Below are 21,689 nucleotides of genomic sequence, written 5' to 3' on the forward strand. Positions count from 1 at the left end.
TCCTTCCTTTTCATTGCTCAACTCTCCCATCCAGGGCTCAGGAGGGCCAGTGGTTCAATGCCGGGGCTGGGTCATATCCCAGGCAACTCCGATGGTGCCTGGGGGCGCCTCCAGGCTTGTACCCAATAATGCTGGGGGAATCAGAGTGCTGGGGACCAAGTACCGGTTGGTTGCAGTCAAGTACTTTAACTCCTGTGCTCTCTCTCTCTCTGGCTCCCAAAGTCTTTTTATTTATACGGGAGTCCCAGGGATGATTTTTTTTTTTTCTTTTTGGGTCACACCCAGCGATGCTCAGGGGTTACTCCTGGCTGTGCTTGGGGGACCCTATGGGATGCTGGGGATCGAACCCGGGTCGGCCGCATGCAAGGCAAACGCCCTCCCCGCTGTGCTATTGCTCCAGCCCCATCCCAGGGATGATTTTTGTCTGAAGATGATTTTTATCCTTAAAAGAGCCTTAAGATCATCGCCTGTGATCATTTCAGCCAACCACGACGAGTCTCTGACTCAAAGGGGACAGGTGGCAGGTGGAGTCAGTCAGCAGGAGGGATTCCCTGGGGTCAAGGGCGCGCTCAGGCACGTGGAGGGCAGAGGTCAGACGCCGCAGACACCATAGCATGGCCAGGCCACGTGGCTCAGAAAGACAGGACTTCACTTTTCTTTTTTTTTTTTAATTTTAAAATTCTGCATCTGAAAACACAGAATGAGAGACAGCATGTCCGTACACCTGCGATGTTTTTGGTATGATACAGTATTGAATACATCCACTGTTTTCGGCAACAAAAAGAATTTTGCTTCGTCGGACAGAAACGAACTCCCCTAGACAAAAAAATACGGCTAAGGCACAATTTTGTTGTTGTTTGTTGTTTTCCTGCTAAATGAAGAGACTGAACAGGGCACGAAGAACGGGGCCGGCAGTGCTCCCTCGCCTCTGACGGTCACCGGCCACCGCCAGGGAAAGCATGAGGGTGACCGCGACTTTGACGACAGGCTCATGTCAGCTCTCTCGCTCGCTCGCTCTCTCTTCAAATACTCCTTTAAATAAATAGCAAAATATCTACATCTCTCAGGGTGTGCCATTTGAATTCTTATCACTCTCTTTTTAAAACTTTATTTACAGATTCTCTCTTTTTTTTGTAAAATCAATACATTACAAAATAGCTCTGTACAGTTTTATGCATATTATGATCTATAACAAAATAGTTATTTTTAAAAACTATATCACCACATGTCTTCGAAAAAACAATGAGGGGGGGTGGTAATAACTTATTAAGGGGGAGGGGCTCTAAAAAACACCCGAACCCACGCCGTTGACAACATAGAAGTATTAAAAAAAAAAAAGAGAGAGAGAGAGACGACAAAGATGGGTGCGCTCAATTCCAGTGAATTTCCTAGGAAAATTCTGGGTTTGTCTTTGGCCTCCAACAGCCCTGGGGTAAAAAGAGGACCTCTCAAGGGGGGCAGGGAGACCCCCCTCCTCTGAAAATGCCGCCCAACTGTTGAGACAATTTCATGTGCTTGCTCTCTTTCCAGCAAAACGCTGGAGAGCAGGGTGGGTCCCCCCGACGGGCCCTTAAATGCAGTATGTCATCACCAAGTCTGTTGGGGGGGCGGGGGGGGAGGGTGTCGGTGCAGAGAGGGCCAAAAGCTGGGTGTGGGGGAGATCTCCCCAGTTAGGAACGAAGCCAGCTCCTGCCCAGAGGGCTGGCGAGGGTCCCAGGAGCAAGCAGGCCCCTCGTGCCCCACCCTGCGGGATAAAGGGCAGGAGATTTCTCCTCCCCACCCCCACCCCACACCCCCACCCCCCAGGGCGCCCGCATCAACCAGCTCCCTGACCCCGGAGGTGGACGCTCTACAAAGCTTCTAGAAGATGCTCTTGCTTCCAGGAGGTCGGTGGGTGGACATGGGGTGAGAGGGCAGTTAAGCTTCCCCCCTCTCCACCCCCCAAAAAATAATTTTAAGGCCACATTTCAAAGAGGAGAAACGTAAGGCTTTGGGGGGTAGGGGTGAGGGGGGGAGAAGCAGCAGCGATCGGAGGGGCAGGGTGGAGGAGGAGACGAGAAGGCGGGTGGGAGGGGACCCCTGCTTTTCCCTGCAGGGGGCTCGGCAAGAGCAAAGACCGCAGACTGGGGTGTTGAGGAGGGGGGGGTGCAGGGGTGCGAGGGGTCGGTACAGTATCTCGTTCGCAAGGTTAAAAAGAAAGAATCCTTGGGAGGAAGAGAGACAGTGAGACAGAATTTGCATAGTTTGTGCATCCAGCTCAAGCAGGTTGGTAAACGTTGCCGCAAACACAATGAGGTAGCCCCGTGGGTGATCCGTGGGCCGAGGGAGGAAACTGAGGCAGAAGCAGCAGAGCGCCGTCCCGCGGGGGAGCGTGGACCCCCCTCCTCACCCCGCCACCTCGAGGCTGTCAGGCCCCCCAGAGAGCAGCTGAGGCCTCCAGAGGCCAGACTGCTTCTCCGCCCATCTGGGGCTGACCCCTCGGGCCGCCCTCCTCCCTGGCCGCACCTCACCTGCTCTGCGAGCACTGTCCTGAGAGCCGCCGGGACGGAGAGGGGCTGGCGGGACCCAGACCTAACTTTAAAAACCGACAACTCGGGAGCTGCTGCAGGTTCAGGACCCACAATTTCCCACCAAGAAAAGCTGGATTCCAGCGTCCGCTCCTTCCCCTGGGGAAGACTGGTCCCCCTCCCGCGGGGGGCACCCGACAGCCCAGCTGCCCCCGTGTGACACGTGTGACACGCTCCTCACCCCCCCCCCCAAGAGCCTTCCACCAGGAGCTCCTCTGCTGTGGCAGCGTCCTGGACCCCCACAGAGCTTGGCTTTGATCTGGGGTGTGTGTGTGTGTGTTGGTGGGGTCCTTGCCCAGGGCAGTTTCCGGTGTACCCCGCCCCCATGCTGGGGGGGGGGGGCAGAGGGGCTGGTGGACTGGGCTATGAGGGGCACTGGGCTCTCTTCTCCCCACCCCCACCCCTGCTGCCCTGACTCCCCCCCCACCGCCCCTCCCCGTGCCTTTGGGGCACAGGCCGAGTCCCCAGGGCGTGCTGGGCACAGTGCCCGTGCTGCAGGGCAGCTGCCCCCTCCCCAGGGCTCTTGCCTGGGGATGGCTTCCAACTCCACGCGGGTTGAGAAATGAAAGAAACAGGGAACAAGTAGGAATAAGTGCTGAGCTGAGTGGGGGTGGGTGTCCTCAGAGCAGCCCCCCACCCCAGAAATTGCCCTGCCCTCCTGGGGGGCTGCTTCCCACATGGTCTGGGCAGGGTGGGTTCCCGCAGCCCCATTTCTAATCCCCGCAGCCCAGGTTCCACCCAAGTGGCCGGGGACAAACACCAGAGTCTACTCTAGGCCCCCACCCCCCTCGCAGACCCCCCCGGGGCTTCAACTCCCCAGCAGACGCCACGGTCTGGGCTCTCGGCTTTGAAGCTGGGCCAAGGCCTTGACCCCCGGAGTCTCTCTCAGGAGAAGGGAGGACTGAGCCCCGGTCCCTGGAAAATCGCAGACCACCCTGGGCTGGGCCGCAAGGACCCTGCCCCTCCGCTGTGCCCCCTTCTCAAACCAGAGACCCCTGCATAGTTCTGGTGCCAAAGGAGCCTGTCTGCTGGGAGAGGAAGGGGTGGGGTGGGGGGTGCCCCAGGAGGGAGTCTGGTCTTTTCCGAGGAGGGGGGCAGGCACAGGAAGCCACGGGCTGAGCAATGCGTCCAGGGTCCCACCGTGCCACCTCCGTCTTTGGGAGGGGGCCGGGCAGGGGCGGGGCGGGGGGGTGCGGTGGCAGATTCCCCAGTGAGCAGAGGCTTCCAGAAAGGCCCAGGACTGCAGTGGCCCAGGACCCCCTCCCCAGCTCCCCCTGCTGGGTCCTCTCTAGCCTGAGCCGGGCTCCCCCATCCCTGGCCCCTGGTCCCATCACCCTGGACACAGCAGGGGGCAGGGCACGATCACCCTCAGTCCTCCCTCCTCCCCCCTGCCCGCCCCCCCTGCTGCATCCCTGTGCCTGGTATAGGGGTGGGGGGAAGTTCCCAACGCCCATCAGAATTGTGCATGGAAAATGTCCCCCTCGCACCCTGCCTCCTGCGGGTGGCTGCTTTTGGCTCAAAGCACAGCCCGCCTGCTGTCGGGCACCCGCCACTTGCCTCTGAGGACACAGAGGGTTTGGGGCAGCTGCAGAGAGACACAGGTGTGTGAGGAGAGACTAAAGGGGCCCAGGGGTGAGGGGAGGGGAGGGGTGCAGGGGTGAATGGAGAAGAGAAGGGGGTACAGGGGTGAGTTGGGGAGAGGAGGAGGCAGTGCAGGGGTGAGTGGGGGCGAGAAGAGGCACAGGGGTGAATAGGGAAGAGGAGGAGGGGCGCAGGGGTGAGTTGGGGGGAGGAGGAGGGGCGCAGGGGTGAGTGGGGGAGAGGATGAGAGGGCGCAGCGGTGAGATGGGGGTGGCTTCCGGTTATACAGGCGGCTTCAGTGAGTAGCTAACGAGATGGACATGGACGAGCTGGAAAATTTGCATCTGACTGCGACCCCCCAGGAATAAGCAGCAGCGCCCCCCCCCCCCCACGCCCCTCTGCGGCCCTCACTCTTGTACAGCCTCCTGCAGGTGCAGGCAGAGCTGTGCCTTCAGCCCCGGGGGAGGGGCTCCCCCAGGGACACCTGCCAAGGACACCCTTGAGGTCTGGGAAAGAATATTATTCAGGGTCCAACACCCGCCCCCGCCCCCGGCCTCTCTCTTCTCCGTGTGCAGGAAGCAGGACCCCACCGGGTGGCCGGGGCGAGAACGGGCAGGGACCGGGGTTCCTGGGCCAGTGGGGGCACCCCAGCAGCACCGGGTGTGGGGGCACCCAGGTTCGGGGGGTCACCGCTGCAGGAACCAGGGCACTTCCGCTTCTCTGCGGGGCGGGGGGGGGGGGTTCCGACCTCCAGGGAGGGGCCTTGGGGTGCTCCCTGGGGACACGCTCATGGTCATTGGGCCAGCTCCTCCGGGGAGCCCTGGTGGGTGGCTGGGAGCCTGCCTGGGGCCGGACCCCTGAGAGTGTCTTCAAGGGGGTCCCGGGCGCAGGGAGACGAGCCGGAGGGCAGCTGGCGGCCGCGCCCCGGGCTGGGCAGTGCTGTTGGAACTGGGTTTGGCAGAGCCCTTGGGGTGCTGGGGGCCTCGGGGGAGGCCGGGAGACGTGCTGGGGGGTGCGCCGGGCACGACCCCTCCCCCCGGGGGGCACCCCGCGCCGCCGCCTGCTGCTCGTGAGAAGCGGGACCTTCTTGTCTGGGCGTGGGGGGCACCGGCCGGGGTACGAGGAGGAACCTGCAGGGCCCCAGCACCGGCCGGAAGAGGCGCGACCCCGCCAGGCCGGACGCCGGGGGTCTGCAGCCCGGCCCCGGCCCCCGCGGCCCAGCCCTCCCTCCTGCAGCAGGCCAGGCCCGGGGGGCCCCCTCGCGCCCCCCGCACCCCGGGCGCAGGCGCTCTCTCTGGCTGTGCTCCCTGTGAGGCGGGCGGGGGTCCCCGCGCGGGCCCGCTGCTACCTGAGCCGGCCGTCGGGCTTGACGGGCCCCAGCTCGGACTTGGGGTCGGGGCTGAGGGAGCTCCAGGCCGTCTGGCTGCAGGCCTGCAGCGCGGGGCAGGCCGTGGGGCCCGTGGCGCAGACGTCCATGGCGGTCCACATGCTGCCCACCAGCGCGTCCAGCCAGCGCTCCAGCCCCGCGCCGCCGGCCGCCGCGTTCCTGCGCGCCTGCTCGAGCTGCGCGGGCACCAGCGGCAGGCTGAGCACCGGGTTCAGGCTCTGGAAGCTCTGCTCCATGTAGGCGCTGCGGGGCGGGCCGCTGTGCAGCCGCAGCGCCTCCTCTGGAAGCCAAGGGGACAACAGGACACGGCTCGGTCAGGGGGACGGTGCCCGCGGGGTGGGGGGTGGGGGCGGCCAGCCCCTCCCCGGCGCCCCCCAGGCCTCCACCACCGGCAGGGGGCAGTGTCCACTCCCTCCGGCCCTTCTTGTAGGGGCTGACCCCCAAGGGGTGCTCACGGGGCTTGGGGGCCACTCCCCGTGCCACCGTGCGGCATGTGAGCTGAGCACTGCAGGAGGCTCGGGGTGGGAGGTGGGGGGTGGGGGTGGGCTGGGCTGGGGGGTGAGGGCGTAGGCTGGGCTGGGGGGGTCAGTGCCTCCAGGCTGGAGGACGTGGGAGGCTAGGGGTCCCTGGTGTCATGCCACACTCTGTCTGCAAGGCTGAGCACAGAGCAGGGAGTCAGGAGTCAGGGCTGCCCTGAGCCCCCAGCCCCCCCCCACCCCCGTGGCAGCCAGGGCCTCAGTTTTCCTCGACACAGAAATGGGTGGAGCCACAGGACCGACTACGGTGGGGAGGGAACAGACATCAGGGCTGACCAAAGGAGGAAGAGACCCCAGCCCCGGGGCAGCCCCGGAAAAAAATGAGGTTCCAGGTTCGTGCGGGGTGGGGGGGGGAGGGGCGCCCCGCCTCTGTAATTAAATTTCCCTCGATTCCACCTCATCAGATCTCTGCAGATTGCCGGGGCCGTGTCAATCGCAAATTGCTCTTGATGAGTCATTTCACAAATTGCCACAGCTCCCACCTTCGCTCTGTCCCGTCCTGGGGCTGCCGCTGGCATGTGGCTGACGGGGCCGGCTGGAGGCGTGGGAGGGGGGGGCTGGTCCCCCAGATCAGACGGATGCTCCCCCTGCCCCGGGTTGGGGGTGTGCCCCCCTCCCGGCATGGGCAATCAGGGGGTTCCTCCCTCTCATGAAACCCCAGGAGGGAAACGGTCCCTGGGGACGTCAGGGTCTGACCGGGGGCTCCCTGCAGGGGCGCAGGGGTCGGGCCCTTTGGTCCCCTCCCCTGCGCATCAGGCGAAGGGCACCTGCCTCCTCGTCTCGCTCCTCAGGAGAGCCGGGCCGTGACCCGGGGGGCCACTGGGGGCCCTCGGGGAGGGACCTGGGCGGTCTCTGCCCTCTTGTCTGTAGCCCACCACAGGAGGTCTCGTGCCCCCAGCCTGGACCTGGCAGCTCCCCCCGCCCGTTCCTGGCTCCAGGTAGCCCCTCCCCGCCAGCCAGGACCCCCTCTGTGGAGTCCAGCACAGGACTCCGCAACCCCCAGGGGCATCCGTGTGATTCTGGCCCCTGGAGTGTGTTGGTGGTCTGAGATGGGGCCGGGGGTGGGGTGGGGGGCACTTTCCCCGGAGAGAACCCTATCCCCCACTCCTAGGGCCCGACCAGCTAGGGCTGTCCGGGGAGGGCACAGCTTCCCTCGGGGCATCTTCCTTCTTGGCGGCCGTGACTGGGACAAGGACGAAACTCTGTATTCGGGGCTGGAGCAATAGCACAGCGGGTAGGGCGTTTGCCTTGCACACGGCCGACTCGGGTTCGATTCCCAGCATCCCATAGGGTCCCCTGAGCACTGCCAGGGGTAATTCCTGAGCACAGAGCTAGGAGTGACCCCTGTGCATCACCAGGTGTGACCCAAAAAAGCAAAAAAAAAAAAAAAAACCGTGTACTCGTCCTGGGGGGTGGGGCCAGCGGGCAGGGAGGTGCCAGTGAGGAGGCCAGTGGTGGAGGCGGGGGCAGGGCCGGGCGGGGGCCACTCACCCTGCTTGATGGGCTGCCTGTTGGAGAAGGTCAGCGGGGCCACCAGGAAGCGTGTCTCGGCCACGGGCACCCAGTGGTGCAGGATCTTCACCGTCCAGACGCCGGGCCGCAGCGGCGTGTTCAGGGGGGGCTTGTAGTGGGTGAACTCAGCCGTGGACTCGATCAGGATGTCGTAGGTGGCGGCGATGACATTGACGGGGTCCACCCAGACCACGGTCACCGTCACGTTGGGGCCCTTGGCCCACTTCTGCATGCCCACCGGCTCGTCCAGGGGCCCCAGGAGACCCCCGAAGTTGCGGAAGAGCCGTTCCTTGGCGTCCCAGTCAGTGCCAACCTGGAGCGGGGTGGGGTAGGGGTGGGGGTGGGGGTCGGGGGGCAAGGTCACAGATGCTGGACCCAGAAAGGCCAGGGGTGGGGGCTGACAGCGGGTCCTACCATGTGAGCGTCATGTGGCCCTTTCACTGGCCTCTGCTCACTGACCAGCACACGGGGACTCTTTCGGTGGTGGCCGGCCCCTCTCCTCTGGCCTGGCTGAAGGTAGGTAGCGTCCACACTGGTCACTGCAGGGGCTCAGCCCCATGGCCGGTGCTGCGAGACCCTAGGCTCCGCCCGCCCCCACCCCAGTGGCCTCGCCGGCCAGTCGCGCTGACGTCATCTCCTGAGTGAGGCATCAGGGGGGAAGACTCAAGCCCAAGGCTTCCCCTGGGAGACCGACACTGCTCCCCAGAGCTGGGGGGTCCCGAGCCCAGGGGGGACCGGGGGCTGGAGAGAAAGCACAGCGGGGAGGGCGTTTGCCTTGCATGCGGCCAACCCGTGTTCGATTTCCAGCATCCCATATGGTCCCCCGAGCACCGCCAGGGGTAATTCCTGAGTGCAGAGCCAGGAGTGACCCCTGTGCATCGCCAGGTGTGACCCCAAAAAGAAAAAAAAAGCTGTTTGCTTTGCACCAGGGTGGACTGGATCTCCAGCAGGGTTCTGCCCACCACTAGCGGGGCACGGGGGACATCTCTGTCACCAGCTGAGGCGCCCGGTCACCTCCTGGCAGGCCGCTACTCGAGGGAGTCCAGCTACCAGGCAGCCGGAACGGGACATTCAATGCCCTCCCTGCCCCCGCCGGCCTCACCAGAGCCCTGTTTCCCCGTCCAGGGTCCCTGTAAACTGTGGCCGAGGCCTCCTAGGCAGCGCCCATCCCACCTCGACCGGAAACTGGTTCAGAGGGCCTGGGGCGAGTGGCCGGGCCGCAGGGAGCTGGGGGAGGACAGGCCTGGGGTCCCTGAGCAGGTGGGTCCCGGTGTAGGAGGCGAGCACGGCTGCCAGCTTGGTGGGGCCGAGTCTGGCTGTGGAAGGCAGTGTCTCCTGAGGACTCGCTGTGGAGTGCTCGCCCATTCCCTCAGTGGCTATCACTCTGCCCGGAGACGCGCTGCTGGAGACCAGCTGCCAGCCCGGAGACCAGAGGACCCCGCATGGCGTTCAGGGAGTGGAAGTCAAGGGCAGCAGTGGAACGGGGACGGGGGAGCCGGCTCGGGGGTGTGTGCATGGATGTGGCCCCCGCAGGGAGCCGGGGCGCATGGGCACCCTCTGGGAAGACATCGGAAGGACAAGTGCAGAGTCGTCGGGGGCCGGGGTCGGCAGGAGGGTCCGTGGGCACGTGCCACGCCTCAGGCAGGAACGTCCCGGCACGTGGGAAGCGTGACGTGTGTGGGGAGGATGGCGCGGAGGAAGCCGGACCGTGAAGGGCCTCTGCCCCGGAGGGCGGGTTGGGATAAAGTCTGCCCCCGTCAGAGAAAGAAGCAATAGTGGATGCTGTACTGGGGAAAGGGAACTGCATGCCATCGGGAATCTACCTGTTTGTACACCGACACCCTCACCCACCGGCTTGTCCGCCCATCTGTCCATCCACCTGATCATGTAACAGTCTATCCATTCAGCTACCCACCCACCTCCCCCACTGCTCACCCATCCACCCATTCATCTGACTACCCGTCCATCTACCAACCGTCCATTCATCCAAAATCTACATCCATCATCCATCATCTCTCTGCCTCTCTGACCGTCCATCCATCCATCCGCCCATGTACCCATCCTTTCATTCCTCCAACCATCTACCTATCCATCGTCCTTCTGCCCATCTAACATCTACTCATCTATCCATCCACCCGTCCATCCATCTATCCGTCCATCCATCCATCCATACAACCACCAATCCAACCACCCACCCACCCACCCACCCACCCATCTACCCACCCACCCATCGATCAATCGATCCATCCATCCATCCATCCACCCACCCATCCACCCATCTATCCATCATCCACCCATCCACCCACCCATTCCTTCCATCCATCCATCCATCCATCCATCCATCTATCCATCATCCACCCATCCACCCACCCATCCATCCACCCACCATCCACCCATTCCTTCCATCCATCCATCCATCCATCCATCCATCCATCCATCCATCCATCCATCCACCTACCCATCCACCCACCCATCCACCCACCCATCCACTCATCCACCCACCCACCCATCCACCCACCCACCCATCCACCCACCCACACACATCCATCCATCCATCCATCCATCCATCCACCCACCCATCCATCCACCGCCCATCCCCCATCCAGGTACCAATCCATCCATTCACCCAACCACCCACCTATCCATCGTCCATCACCCCCCTGCCTGTTCAACCATCCGTCCATCTGCTTCCCCACCCGCCCACTGTCCACTCACGCAGCGTACCCAGGCACCATCCATCTGCCTGTCCACCCATCTGTCCACCCATCTGCTGTGACCTGGAGCTTGCTCTGAGTTCAACCCTGTGCTGAGGAGACAACAGCACATTAGGCACAAAATCTGCATCCTGAGACCCTGGGATTTCCTTTTTTGGAGGGTACTCAAAAAACAGTGCTCAGAGAGGTCCAAGGCTACCCCTGGTCACACTTGGCCAACGGGGCTAGACAGTTCACTGCTCAGATCCAGTGGTGTTGGGAGATGTGTGGGGACCCCCGGGCTCCTGTGGTGCCTGGGACGGGACTCGGGGACCGTGTGCATGGGTGGGCCCCCGTCTCCCGAACTCTCCCTGGCTCCTGGGCTCACCTCTGAGCTCTCCCACTTCCTACGGGGTCCAGGAAACCACCGTGTCTCCCTCTACCCCGGTTCTCCAAACCGTGACTGGGTCTAATGCGGTGACTTCACTGGGGAACGGGACATTGTTCTCGTCTGTGGGGGTCCAGGAGGGGCCGAGGGCTAGGACGGACAGAGGTTCCATCCCCAACGCAGGCTGGTGTGGCCGGAGGCTGACCAGTCCCCAGGGCGTCCCTCTCCTCCTGCCCCCTGCAAGGTTCCCGGGGGTGGGGGCAGGAGACCCTCCTCCAGGCGCGTGTGTGGGTTTCCCTCGGGGGCCGCCCCGGGCCCTCGCCTTTCAGGCGTCAAGACTGGGGGACCCCGGGCCGGGGCCCGGCTTCTCACCTCGGAGAACTGCAGCCTCCCGAAGTCGCTGGGGGGGCTGGCGATCTTGAAGACCTTCTTGGGCATCACCCACGTCTCCAGCGTCTCGAGTTTGCTCACGGCCAGGTTGGTGGCGTGATGCTTGATGAGGAAGCCCTGGAAACGGTCGGCCAGGAAGTAGAGGTGCACGGAGACCGGGTGGCCCATGGGGTAGTACCTGCGAGGAGGAAGACAGTCAGGCCCACTCTCGGGGGAGGGACAGCAGGTGGGTGCCTGGGGGCTGCCCACCAGGCTGGCCCGGCTCCCCCCAACCATCTGGTTTGCCCCAGAGCTGGCCACTGCCCTCTGGAACTGGCCGTTTCCCTGCAGGCTGCGTCCCGGACACCTCCCGTCTCGACGCCTATGGTCAGCTTCGCCCTGTCCCAGCATCACACATGATGACCTCACGGGAAAGATGACCCTGGTGGCTGCTCCGCAGGTAAGGCAGCACCAGACCACTTTTGTTTTACTTTGGGGGCCACAGTCAGCTGTGCTTAGGGCTTACTCCTGGCACTGTGCTCGGGGATCGCTCAGGGAGTGAATTCGGATTAGCCGCGTGCAAAGCAAATGCCCTACCCACTGTACTCCCTCTCCGGCCCCCGGCACACAGTGAATCGATCCTCTGGGGAGCAGCACGGGGCCACAGCTCCCCCCTCGCTCATGCTGACCTCGACGGTCCTGCCTGCAGGAATCTCCCAGGCGCGGGTTCCAGCCTGCACTTGCTCTCTGCTCCCTCTGAGCGTCAGCACGCCTTGGAGAGGCTCCGTAAACGGGTGCTCACCCGAGGGCGCGCACACTCTATCCTCCTGCGAGTCACTTTGAACCAAGCAGTGAACTTTTCTTTCCCACTTCTAAGTAATTAATGCCGCATCACACATCCCTACATCCTTGAGCAAAACTGCTTCTTGGAATCTCTCTCTCTCTCTCTCTCTCTCTCTCTCTCTCTCTCTCTCTCTCTCCCCCCACCTCCCTCTCCTCCCCTCTCCCCTCCCTTACCCTCTTCTCTCCTCCCCTCTCTTCTCTCTCCTCTTTCCTCTTTCCTCTCTCCTCTCTCCCCTCTCTCCTCTCTGTCCTTTTTCTCTCCCCCTCTCTCTCTTCTCTCTCTCCTCTCTCCTTTCTCTCTTCTCTCTTTCCTCTCTCTCCTCACCCTCTCCTCACCCTCTCCTCTCTCTCTCTCTCTCTCTCTCTCTCTCTCTCTCTCTCTCTCTCTCTCTCTCCTCTTCAGGGTGCTCTCTGATGTCAACCACCCAACTTTAGCAAAAAGATTGTCCTGGGGCCAGACCGGTAGTACCGCAGGGAGGGTCTTTGCCTTGCACACAGTCACCCCCCAGAGGGTCCTCCCAAGCCTCTCCAGGAGTGATCCCGGAGCACAGAGCCAGGAGTAAGTCCTGGGCACCGCCGGTACCTCCACCCCCCAAAAATAAAGAATGAAAGGTATTCCTGATCACACACTCTCTGTCCTCCCCTAAAATCACAGACCTCACACACCATCGGGAGCTTCTGCACAGATCCTTGTCCCCGAGGCACGAGTGGGCAGGAAGGGGCAGCCGGGAGAAGCAGGACTGGCCTGGGAAAGGCTCTCTGGAAGGGAGGCCTGGGATGGGGGGAGGGGTGCAGAGATGCAGAGAGGACGGAGGAGGAGCCCTGGGTCAGCCCGGTTCTTTGTCCTTCACAAATGCACAATCAGAAGCTGCCTTCCGCAATGTGTAAATTGCAGAGGGTGCCTGATGCCTTAATCACAGCCTTGGGGGACTGAGTCCCCGCAGCAGGCCCGGGTGGGAGCTGAAGTCTGCATGTGCTAGGACGATGGTTAGGGAAGCGCCCGTCCCTATTGCTCTTTTTTTTTTGGGAGGGGGTCACACCCGGCGATGCACAGGGGTCACTCCTGGCTCTGCACTCAGGAATTACCCCTCCCTGGCAGTGCTTAGGAGACCCTATGGGATGCTGGGAATCGAACCCGGGTCTGTCCCGTGCAAGGCAAATGCCCTACCCGCTGTGCTATCGCTCCAGCCCCGCGCCCATCCGCGTTGAAGCGGTCTCTGGCCAGTGGCGTGCCCGGGGGCTGGGGAGAAATTCTCAGGCCTCTGCTCGGCTCTGCACTGGGCAAGGAAACACCAAACCACCCTCCCTCTGGCCCAGCTGCCTCTAGCCCCTGCTGGTGGGCGATCAGCTCCGGAGCAGGCCTGGGGGGTGGGGTGGGGGGAGGGCCCAGCTCTCTGCATCGTCTCTGTGGAAACCACACCAGTGGGAGCCACAGAGCCCTCCCGGGTGACCCGGGGCAGCTGCAAATGTCCCCGAGGCCAGGGAGACCCTCAGGCCCACTGAGTGCCGCCTGGGAAGGTGCGTTGGCTCCGAGCAGGGCTTGGGGGCTCGTTTGTTCCCTGGCCCAGTGGGGACAGACACTTCCGCCCTCTGTGCTGGTCCCGTCGGAGGGGCGGGTCGGAGGGTCGGGGGACGACGGGAAGCAGCCAAGCTCGGGGTCAGAGGCAGCCTTGGGAAGGGCGCTGGGGGCCGCCCAGGGAGGGCGCCACGCGTCGTGACCGCTGCCCTTCAGGCCCTGGCCGTCCCCAGAGCCCGCCTCCTGCCCCCTCGCCCTCCCCAGGGCCATCTCCCCGCCACCGGGACCATCTTCAGAGCCGTCTGCACTGTCCAGGGGACCCTTGCTGGGCCCCACAAGGGGCTGGTTTCACGCCTGCCCCAGCTTTCCCGCCAAGAGAACATTCTTATAGTTGGCTTTTTTTTTTTCTTATTTGGGGCAATACCCGACAGTGCTCAGGGATCCCCCCCAGCTCTGGAGCTCAGGGGTCATGCCGAGGGGCTTAGGAGACCGACAGGTGCTGGGGATCGCACCCTGGTCGCTGCACACAAGGAGAGCGCTGGACCCGCTGGCCCGTCTCTCCTGCCCGTGCTGTGTGTTCAGGGCTGGGCTAAGCTCCGTCCCCTCCGAGGGCCTCGTCTGCGGGGCCCCTGCTGGCTCTGCAGCCATTCTGGGGGCATGTCTGTCGGCAGAGGTCTCCCGGGCCACGCCACCGCCCACCTGGCACTGCTGACCTTTGCTCCCACATGCCTTCCCTCCTGACCTGTTGGTATTTATAGGCTCTGGAGGACGCTGCCCTCTAGTATGGGGGGGGTTGAGCTCAGGGGCTGGTCCATGTGCCGGAGGGCTAAGGGCCACCCCCACCCCCAGCCCCTGGGGGCATTTAAATGTTGGTTCAGTAGGTGGCATGCCCAGGTTAGGGGTCTCAGGAGTCCTTTAGCTGAGGGAAGGGGAGGAGGAGGAGGAGGAGGAGGAAGAGGAGGATGAGGAGGAGGAGGAGGAGGAGAGGAAGAAGGGGAGGAGAAGGAGGAAGAGGAGATGAAGGGGAGGAAGAGGAGATGAAGGGGAGGAGGAAGAAGGGGAGAAGGAGGAGGAGGAAGAGAGGGAAGGGGGAGGAGGAGGAAGAGGATGAAGGGGAGGGGGAGAAGGAGGAGAAGGAGGAAGGGGAGGAGGAGGAGGAGGGGAGGTAAGGGAGGAGGAGGGGAGGTAAGGGAGGAGGAGGGGAGGTAGGGGAGAAGGAGGAAGAGAGGAAGGGGAGGAGGAGGAGGAGGGGAGGTAAGGGAGGAGGAAGAGGAAGGGGAGAAGAGGAGGAGGAGGAGGGGAGCTAGGGGAGGAGGAGGAGGAAGGGGAGGAGGAGGAGGTAGGGGAGAAGGAGGAAGAGAGGAAGGGGAGGAGGAGGAGGAGGGGAGGTAAGGGAGGAGGAAGAGGAAGGGGAGAAGAGGAGGAGGAGGAGGGGAGCTAGGGGAGGAGGAGGAGGAAGGGGAGGAGGAGGAGGAGGAAGGGGAGGAGGAGGAGGAGGGGAGTGGGAGGATGCGCCCGGCCCTGTGCCCGCCGCCCCCCTCCCCCCCCCCTTCCCCCGGCTCACCTGCAGCTGTTCTCCCCGTCCTTGTGCAGGGAAGACTCGGCCCTGCGCAGGCCCAGGCGGGCGAAGGCGTGGTACAGGGTCAGCGCCACGTCGCTCAGGCTGTGGACGCCGTCCTGCTCCTCGTACGCATTCTCCCAGTAGGCGCGGAGGCCCGGGGTGCCCGCCGGGTAGTTCCCGTACAGGTACGAGTCCAGCTGCCCGATGATTTCCTGGTTCACCACCGCCTCGAACTTGCGGGCGAAGAAGGTGGGCCGAGCCGTCTGCTGCGCTCGGCGGGAGGGAGGGGCGAGTCAGGCAGGTGGGTGGGGGGGTCTGCCTGGGTCGGGGGTCTCCTGTCAGGACCCACCTCCCAGCCCGGACAGGGAGTCAGGGAGCCGCTGTCTGGAAGGCGTCTGAACAGTTACCCAGCAGGAGGGCGGGGGAGGGTGGGGCAGGGAGTGGAGCTGGCACCGTCCGACTGTCGCTTCAGTGAACCCCGTGCCCGGTGACGGATCTCGGGACCCTTTACCTGAGGTCCGGGGCAAACCCAGCCCAGGGGTGGATCTCAGCCCCCCGGCACGGTTTTAAAGCTGCACTGTGGCCAGTGGGCAATCTGCACACAGCTGCGGATCTGGCTCCTAACGGCTCCTTAAGCGGAAACAGCCCCCGCCCCCGCCTCACGCTGCTGCAAGCTGGCCTGGCTGGAGCAGAGGCACAACTGTCCCCTGGGGGAGGCCAGAGCTTGCCACAGTCCCCACCACTCCCAACCGCCTCCCAGCACCGCTGTTCACCCAGATGCGGGCACACTCTGGCATCCCCACCCACGCGCCCGGGCTGAGGAAATCTGCACGCCCCGAGGACTCAGGGTTCCCCTGGGTAGTGCTCAGGCCTTACTCCTAGCTCTGTACTCAGGATCACTTCTGGTGGTGCTCGGGGACCCAAATGCGGTGTCAGGGATTGAACCCAGCAGTGTGCAAGGCGACCGCCTCACCCCTCGCCCCACCTGCCCAACCCTTTATTCATTTCTTTTTTTTTTCTTTTTGGGTCACACCCGGCGATGCTCAGGGGGTTCCTCCTGGCTCCGCACTCAAGAATAACTCCTGGCAGTGCTCGGGGGACCCTATGGGATGCCAGGAATCGAACCCGGGTCAGCCGTGTGCAAGGCGAACGCCCTCCCTGCTGTGCTCTTGCTCCAGCCCCTATTATTTGACTATAGCGGAATAATATGATAAAGTATATTGTTGCATTAATGTCATCCAAACAGAACCACAGCGGCGAGTAGGTAGAGCACAAACGTCCCTAGGAGGCTGCGGTGGGGCGGGGCCGGGGCGGGGCAGGGGCGTGGCGTGGCGGACGGGGGCGGGGCGGGGCTGAGGCGGGGCGGGGCCGGGTTGGGGCGGGGCGGACGGGGGCGGGGCGTGGCCGGGAGGGCCGGGGCGGGGCCGGGGCGGGGCGTCCCGGGCCGTACCTGGAAGCGGTGGAAGTCCTGCGGCTTGAAGTCGTTGGGCGAGCAGCCGCACCAGTCCACGATGTGCTTGTACTGGCACCTGCAGCCCAGCTTGCGGTTCCAGTTGGTGACCCGCAGGTTGTTGTCCACCATGGTGCCGCAGTGGGGGCTGTTCTCCAGCACCGTGTGGAAGAAGGACTGCGGGGACAGGGGCCGGTTGAACCCTCGCGCCGCTCCCGCAGGCCCTTCCCGAGACCCGCCCGCTCCGCGCTGCGTCTCCCACACGTCCGGGCCCGGCCCCTGGCGCCCCAGTCTGCTGGGCAGGGGGGAGTCCCTCACGGGGGTCGACAACGGGAACAGCGCAGGATGAAAGGCCCCCCAGTGCCCCCTGCCAGAGCCAGAGGGCGGTCACAGGACAGACGGGTGGGCAGAGGTGTGGGGCGGGGGGCTGCGTGTTCCCCACTCTCATCCATGAAATGACCTCGCCTGGGAGGGAGAGAGAGGCAGCAGAGGACAGACTCAGTGATGCTGAGAGAGAGAGAGAGAGACAGAGACAGAGACAGAGACAGAGAGACAGAGAGAGACAGAGACAGAGAAAGAGGTAGAAACAAATACTGAGACAGAGGAAAAGAAATTCACACAGAGAGGAGAGAGATGGAGGTAGAAATAGAGACTGAGAGAAACAGGAAAAGAGGAAGAAAATAAGAGGAAGAGAGGAGAGACAGAGAGAGAGGAGAGAGTAAGGAGAAGAGAGAGATGGAGAGAGGGAGAGGACAGAGAGAGAGGAGAGACAGGGAGGGAGGGAGAGAGAGAGGAGAGGGGGAGAGGAGAGAGAGCACCCCTTGCACGCTGACCTGCAGCCCGCCCTCCTCTCTGCTCCCAGGTCAGAGGTCAGAGACCCCCCCAGCCCGGCCTCAGACTTCTGAGACTCGCCTCTGAGAGGTGGTGAGCGAGGAGGAGGGCCCGGCAGAGAGGAGGGAGCACTGTGAGTGCCCTGTGCCCGCCGGGGCTGGGCAGAGGAGCACAGCCACGTGTGCGCGCCCGCTGCCCCAGACCCCCTCGCCGCACCTGACCTCTCCTCGCAGTGGCCGGCTGGCAGAGGGGGCCTGCACGCGCCCCGTGGGCATTCCTGCTGGCCTTCCTGGGGGAAGGGGGGGCTAAGGCCCGCGCCCAGGAAGCTGGGTCACAGGCGGGCACCTCTGCAGCCCACACAGCGGGTGCCCACTCTCCCCCTGGCATCGGGGTGCGGAGAAGGACCCCGCTTCCCATGGCGCCATGTCCCGCAGAGGGGGACGGACGTCACCTGCATAATGAATGAGGCTGGGAGGGAGAGAACAGGTGACTTTGCTGAGAGAGGACGGGAAGTCAATGATCTGATGGGTGCCAAAGAGTGAGAAGCCTGTCAGGGTGGGGGGGGTGAGCCCCCCAGGGCTTGGCACGCCCCCGCCCCGGGGAGGCACATGGAAACAGGCCAGGGGGGCCAGTGTCCAGTCGGAATGTCCTCCCAGCTAGGGGTGGGGAGTGCAGGGCCGTGTCGGGGGCTGCAGGGGTCCAGCCCCTTCCGGAGCTTCTGGAAGCTGGAGACGGAGAGGAAGGTGAACTAAAGGAAGCCCCCGCCCGGCGCTGAGTGAGAGGCCGGGGGCAGGCCGGGGCTCTGCTCCAACTCGGGCTGGCGCAGCGTCACCCCCAGTGGACAGGGCGTCCACCCTCCCCTCATCCCTCCATCTACAGCCAGATCCCCCAAGTGACGGGGTGAGGTGGGGGGACACGGTCAAGAGGGTGGGCTCTCAGGACTGGGATCAGCACCCCCGGAGCTGCCCCAGCCCTTCTGCTCGGCAAGGATGAATGCAGCCTTGGGAGGGGTGACAAGGACCCCCAGGAGGGGCGGCAGACACCCCCCCACTGCTCCCGGGGAAAGTGCTCCAGTTTTCGGCCACCATGGCTGCAGGCACAGGGGCGGGGGGTGGGGCTGTGCCCACCCAGCAGAAGCCCCGGGGAATCCCGGTAGGACCCAGGAGGCCACCCCAAGGGTCTGCTGGGTCAAGGGGACAAGGACACTGGCATGGCAAGTGAGAAAAAGTGTTCTGGGGGCCGGAGCGATAGGACAGCGGGGAGGGCGTTTGCCTTGCGTCCGGCCAACCCCGGTTCGATCCCCGGCATCCCCTAGGGTCCCCTGAGCACCGCCAGGAGTCATTCCTGAGTGCAGAGCCAGGAGTGACCCTGAGCATCTCCGAGTGTGACCCAAAAGGAAAAAAAAAAAAAAACTATTCTGGTGGGAAAAAGTGGGATGCCGTAATGGCAGGGGCCAGGGGGCTTCCGTCTACACCGTGGGGGTGTCCGCTCAGGGCTGGAATGTGCGTTGGTGTCAACTATGTGCCCCCAACTCTCTGCTGGAACATGGGCTGGGGGCCAGCTCGCCGTGGCCTTCCTTCGGGAATGACCGGAAGTGTCTTGTTCTAACGGAACCTGGTTTGTTTCTTGACAGGACACTGAATTATTTATTATTATTATTATTTTACATTTCCCTGCTTTTTCTGCCCTTCCTGCCTCCCTCTGCAACAGAGGTGTCCGCTCCAGGCGGCCTGCAGGGGACTCCCAGGGCGGGGAGGGGGCGGGGGTGCCCCTAGGAGCTGCGACCTGACCCCCGGGGGCGGACGCGGGCGCGGGGTCCCCACGCCCCCTCCCCACCGCAGGCTCACCTCGGCTGGCAGGAGCGTGTAGGCGTAGAACTGCTTCATCTGAGTCACCAGGTCGTCGGAGGAGAAGGTCACGTACTCCACGAACTTCCGGTTCAGCAGGAACCAGTCGGAGCCGCCGTCCACGGCGATGCCCTCGGGGATGCGCCGGTCCCCCAGGCGCCACATGTGCGCGTCGCACTCCAGGAAGAGCCGGTCCAGCCCCTGCTTCCGGATGAACCTGCGGGGAGGGCGCAGAGCTGGGCGCGGGTGCCGGAGCCCACGGAGGGTCGCTGCTCCGGCTGGTTTGATTCCTACAGTGCAGGGGCGACCCGCTGTCCCCTGCCACGCTTGGGGCCCCCCTCAAGTACCCGCAAGGCTTGAGCCCTGACCCGTCCGTCTGCTCTCTCCAGCCCCTCTGCTTTTGGTTGTTGCTTTTTGGGTCACCCCTGGAGGTGCTCAGGGTCTCTCCTGGCTCTGCACCCAGGAATGACTCCTGGCAGTGCTCAGGGGACCATTTGGGATGCCGGAGATCGAACCCAAGTCGGCCTCGTGCAAGGCAAACGCCCTCCCCAACGTCCTGTCGCTCTGGCCCCTGCCCATTCTGGCCCCTGATTTTTGCCCTCACGGGTGAAATCAGTCAATACTTTTTATTCCCACTGTCAGCTTCTTTCTTTCTTTCTGTTGTTGTTGTTGTTTTAATAATTTTATTTATTTATTTTTTAATGAATCTCCGTGAGCTATAGTTACAGACTTATAAACTTTCGTGATTACGTGTCAGTCATACAATGATCAGTTACTCATCCCTCCACCCGTGCCCATCCTCCACCACCAGTGTTCCCAGTATCCCTCCCACCACCGATCCCTCACCCCTTCCCCACCCCCTGCCTCTGTGGCAGACACATTTCTCCTTCTCTCTCCCTTTTGGGTGCTATGGCTTGCAATACAGGTACTAAGCGGCCGTCATGTTTGGTCCATAGTCTACTTTGAGCACGCATCTCCCATCCCGGGCGAGCCCTCTAAGCATCATTGACTTAGTGGTCCCTTCTCTATCCCAGCTGCCTTTTCTCCCGGCACGTGAGACTGTCTTCCAAGCCATGGAGTGATCCTCCTGGCCCTTATCTCTGCTATCCTTAGGTGTTAGTCTCCTATTATGTTACTTTATCACTTTGCCTCATTCCCTCCAGCTCCTTTCAATTTGACTTCGAGTGGCGGGTTTCTATCTATTTTAGGACCCAACGGTAGCCCCTGGCATCAATCTTCTTGATCCCAGCATCCACCTGTGGGCGTTCCATGCCTTCCACGGCTTAGCTGTTTAAAATAGTGTGATGATCAATGGGTGCGAGACCTTGGCACCACCAAGAAGGAAAAAAAAAGCCCCCAAAATACATAAGCATCAGAGTCTATAGAACTTTTCAAGTTCACGTTTTCATTGTTTTTGGATAAACATCCTCCAAGTGGAATTGCTGCCTATGGCAATTGCCTTTACTTCCACTTACTAAAGTCAGAATGTTTCCCCCAGAGACAGTCACGCAGATGCAGATAAAAAAAAAAACAATAGCTCTAGTAAAGGGCAGGATTGGCCTTTCCACGGAGGCCCGGGAGTTGGTAAGGTGGACGTGTTTCGAGGGGCCAGAGTTTGAGACAAACTGTCTGAGCCAGCTCAGCAGAGGGAGGGGGTGGGGGCTGCGGGAGGGGGCGTGTGGGCCCAAAGGACTGGCGTGGGGTGACTTATTCTGAAGTGGTGCAAAACTGTCCTCCCTCCCCAACACACCTGGTTTTGTAAACGAATTTTTTTTTCTCTTTGCTTTTTGGGTCACACCGGCGATGCTCAGGTCAGTCAGGTCACACCTGACTCTGCACTCTGGGATTACTCCTGGTGGTGCTCAGGGGACCATATGGGATGCTGGGAATCGAACCCGGGTCGGCCGCGTGCAAGGCAAATGCCCTCCCCGCAGTGCTATCGCTCCAGCCCCTTGTAAACAAATTTTATCTCAGTTGAAAATCTAAAAAGACTAGACACAGAAGAATCCCTCTACGTTTAGGAAACTGATAACCAACCCTGGCTGGTGGGTGCGAATTACACCACGAGCACTTGTCTGTCTTTATCTCTTAAAATTTGCCACCATGTAGGTCCAAGACGAAGGAAGACAGCGAGAGCAAGGGAGAAAAATCATATAGAGGTGTAAGGGGTCGGACACTTTTTCTTTCCAGAGGGCAGCTTTCAAATTCCGCGTTCCGTCAGACGGGATAATAGCACCGTCCTGCAATTTTAATGCCCTGTCCCGGGCCATCATAGCTAAATCCAATATTTATGCAGTAATCTCCGAACTGAAATATTCATGGGGCCGGGAGATTGGCTGCTGTATTTACCGCATTCAGACGCACAGAAGCTGCGGGCGCGTGCCCTGGTTAATTATGAGGAAATAGAGACGACCATTCCCCAGGGTCTCCGCCAAGTTCCAGGGTGGAGGTGGGCAGGGGGTGGGGAGGGGGGAGAAGCAGGAACTCAGGCCGGGCTCGGGCCGTGGGGGCTGAGGCCCAGAGTCTGGGTACCTCGCAGGCCAAAGGAACCAGCAGTTTTGGGGCTGAGGATTGATTTTCCCGCCCCTGCACATTCACCTTGGAAGGT

At 62.5% G+C, this 21,689-nt stretch overlaps 1 protein-coding gene across 1 annotated transcript in view; it reads right to left on the minus strand.

Annotated features, from left to right (window-relative positions):
- Positions 1-652: 652 nt before the first annotated feature.
- XYLT1 (xylosyltransferase 1) overlaps positions 653-21,689 on the minus strand; it is a 186,323-nt gene continuing 165,286 nt past the window's right edge. The window contains exons 7-12 of the mRNA XM_055134452.1: positions 19,082-19,298; positions 16,404-16,580; positions 14,957-15,219; positions 11,037-11,232; positions 7,563-7,896; positions 653-5,815 (exon numbers count right to left, since the gene is read on the minus strand). Of these exons, the coding sequence (XP_054990427.1) occupies positions 5,493-5,815; positions 7,563-7,896; positions 11,037-11,232; positions 14,957-15,219; positions 16,404-16,580; positions 19,082-19,298 (1,510 nt within the window). The 3' untranslated portion in view covers positions 653-5,492. The remainder of the gene's footprint in view (positions 5,816-7,562; positions 7,897-11,036; positions 11,233-14,956; positions 15,220-16,403; positions 16,581-19,081; positions 19,299-21,689) is intronic.

This window comes from Sorex araneus, chromosome 4 (assembly GCF_027595985.1).
Source record: "Sorex araneus isolate mSorAra2 chromosome 4, mSorAra2.pri, whole genome shotgun sequence".
NCBI lineage: Eukaryota > Metazoa > Chordata > Mammalia > Eulipotyphla > Soricidae > Sorex > Sorex araneus.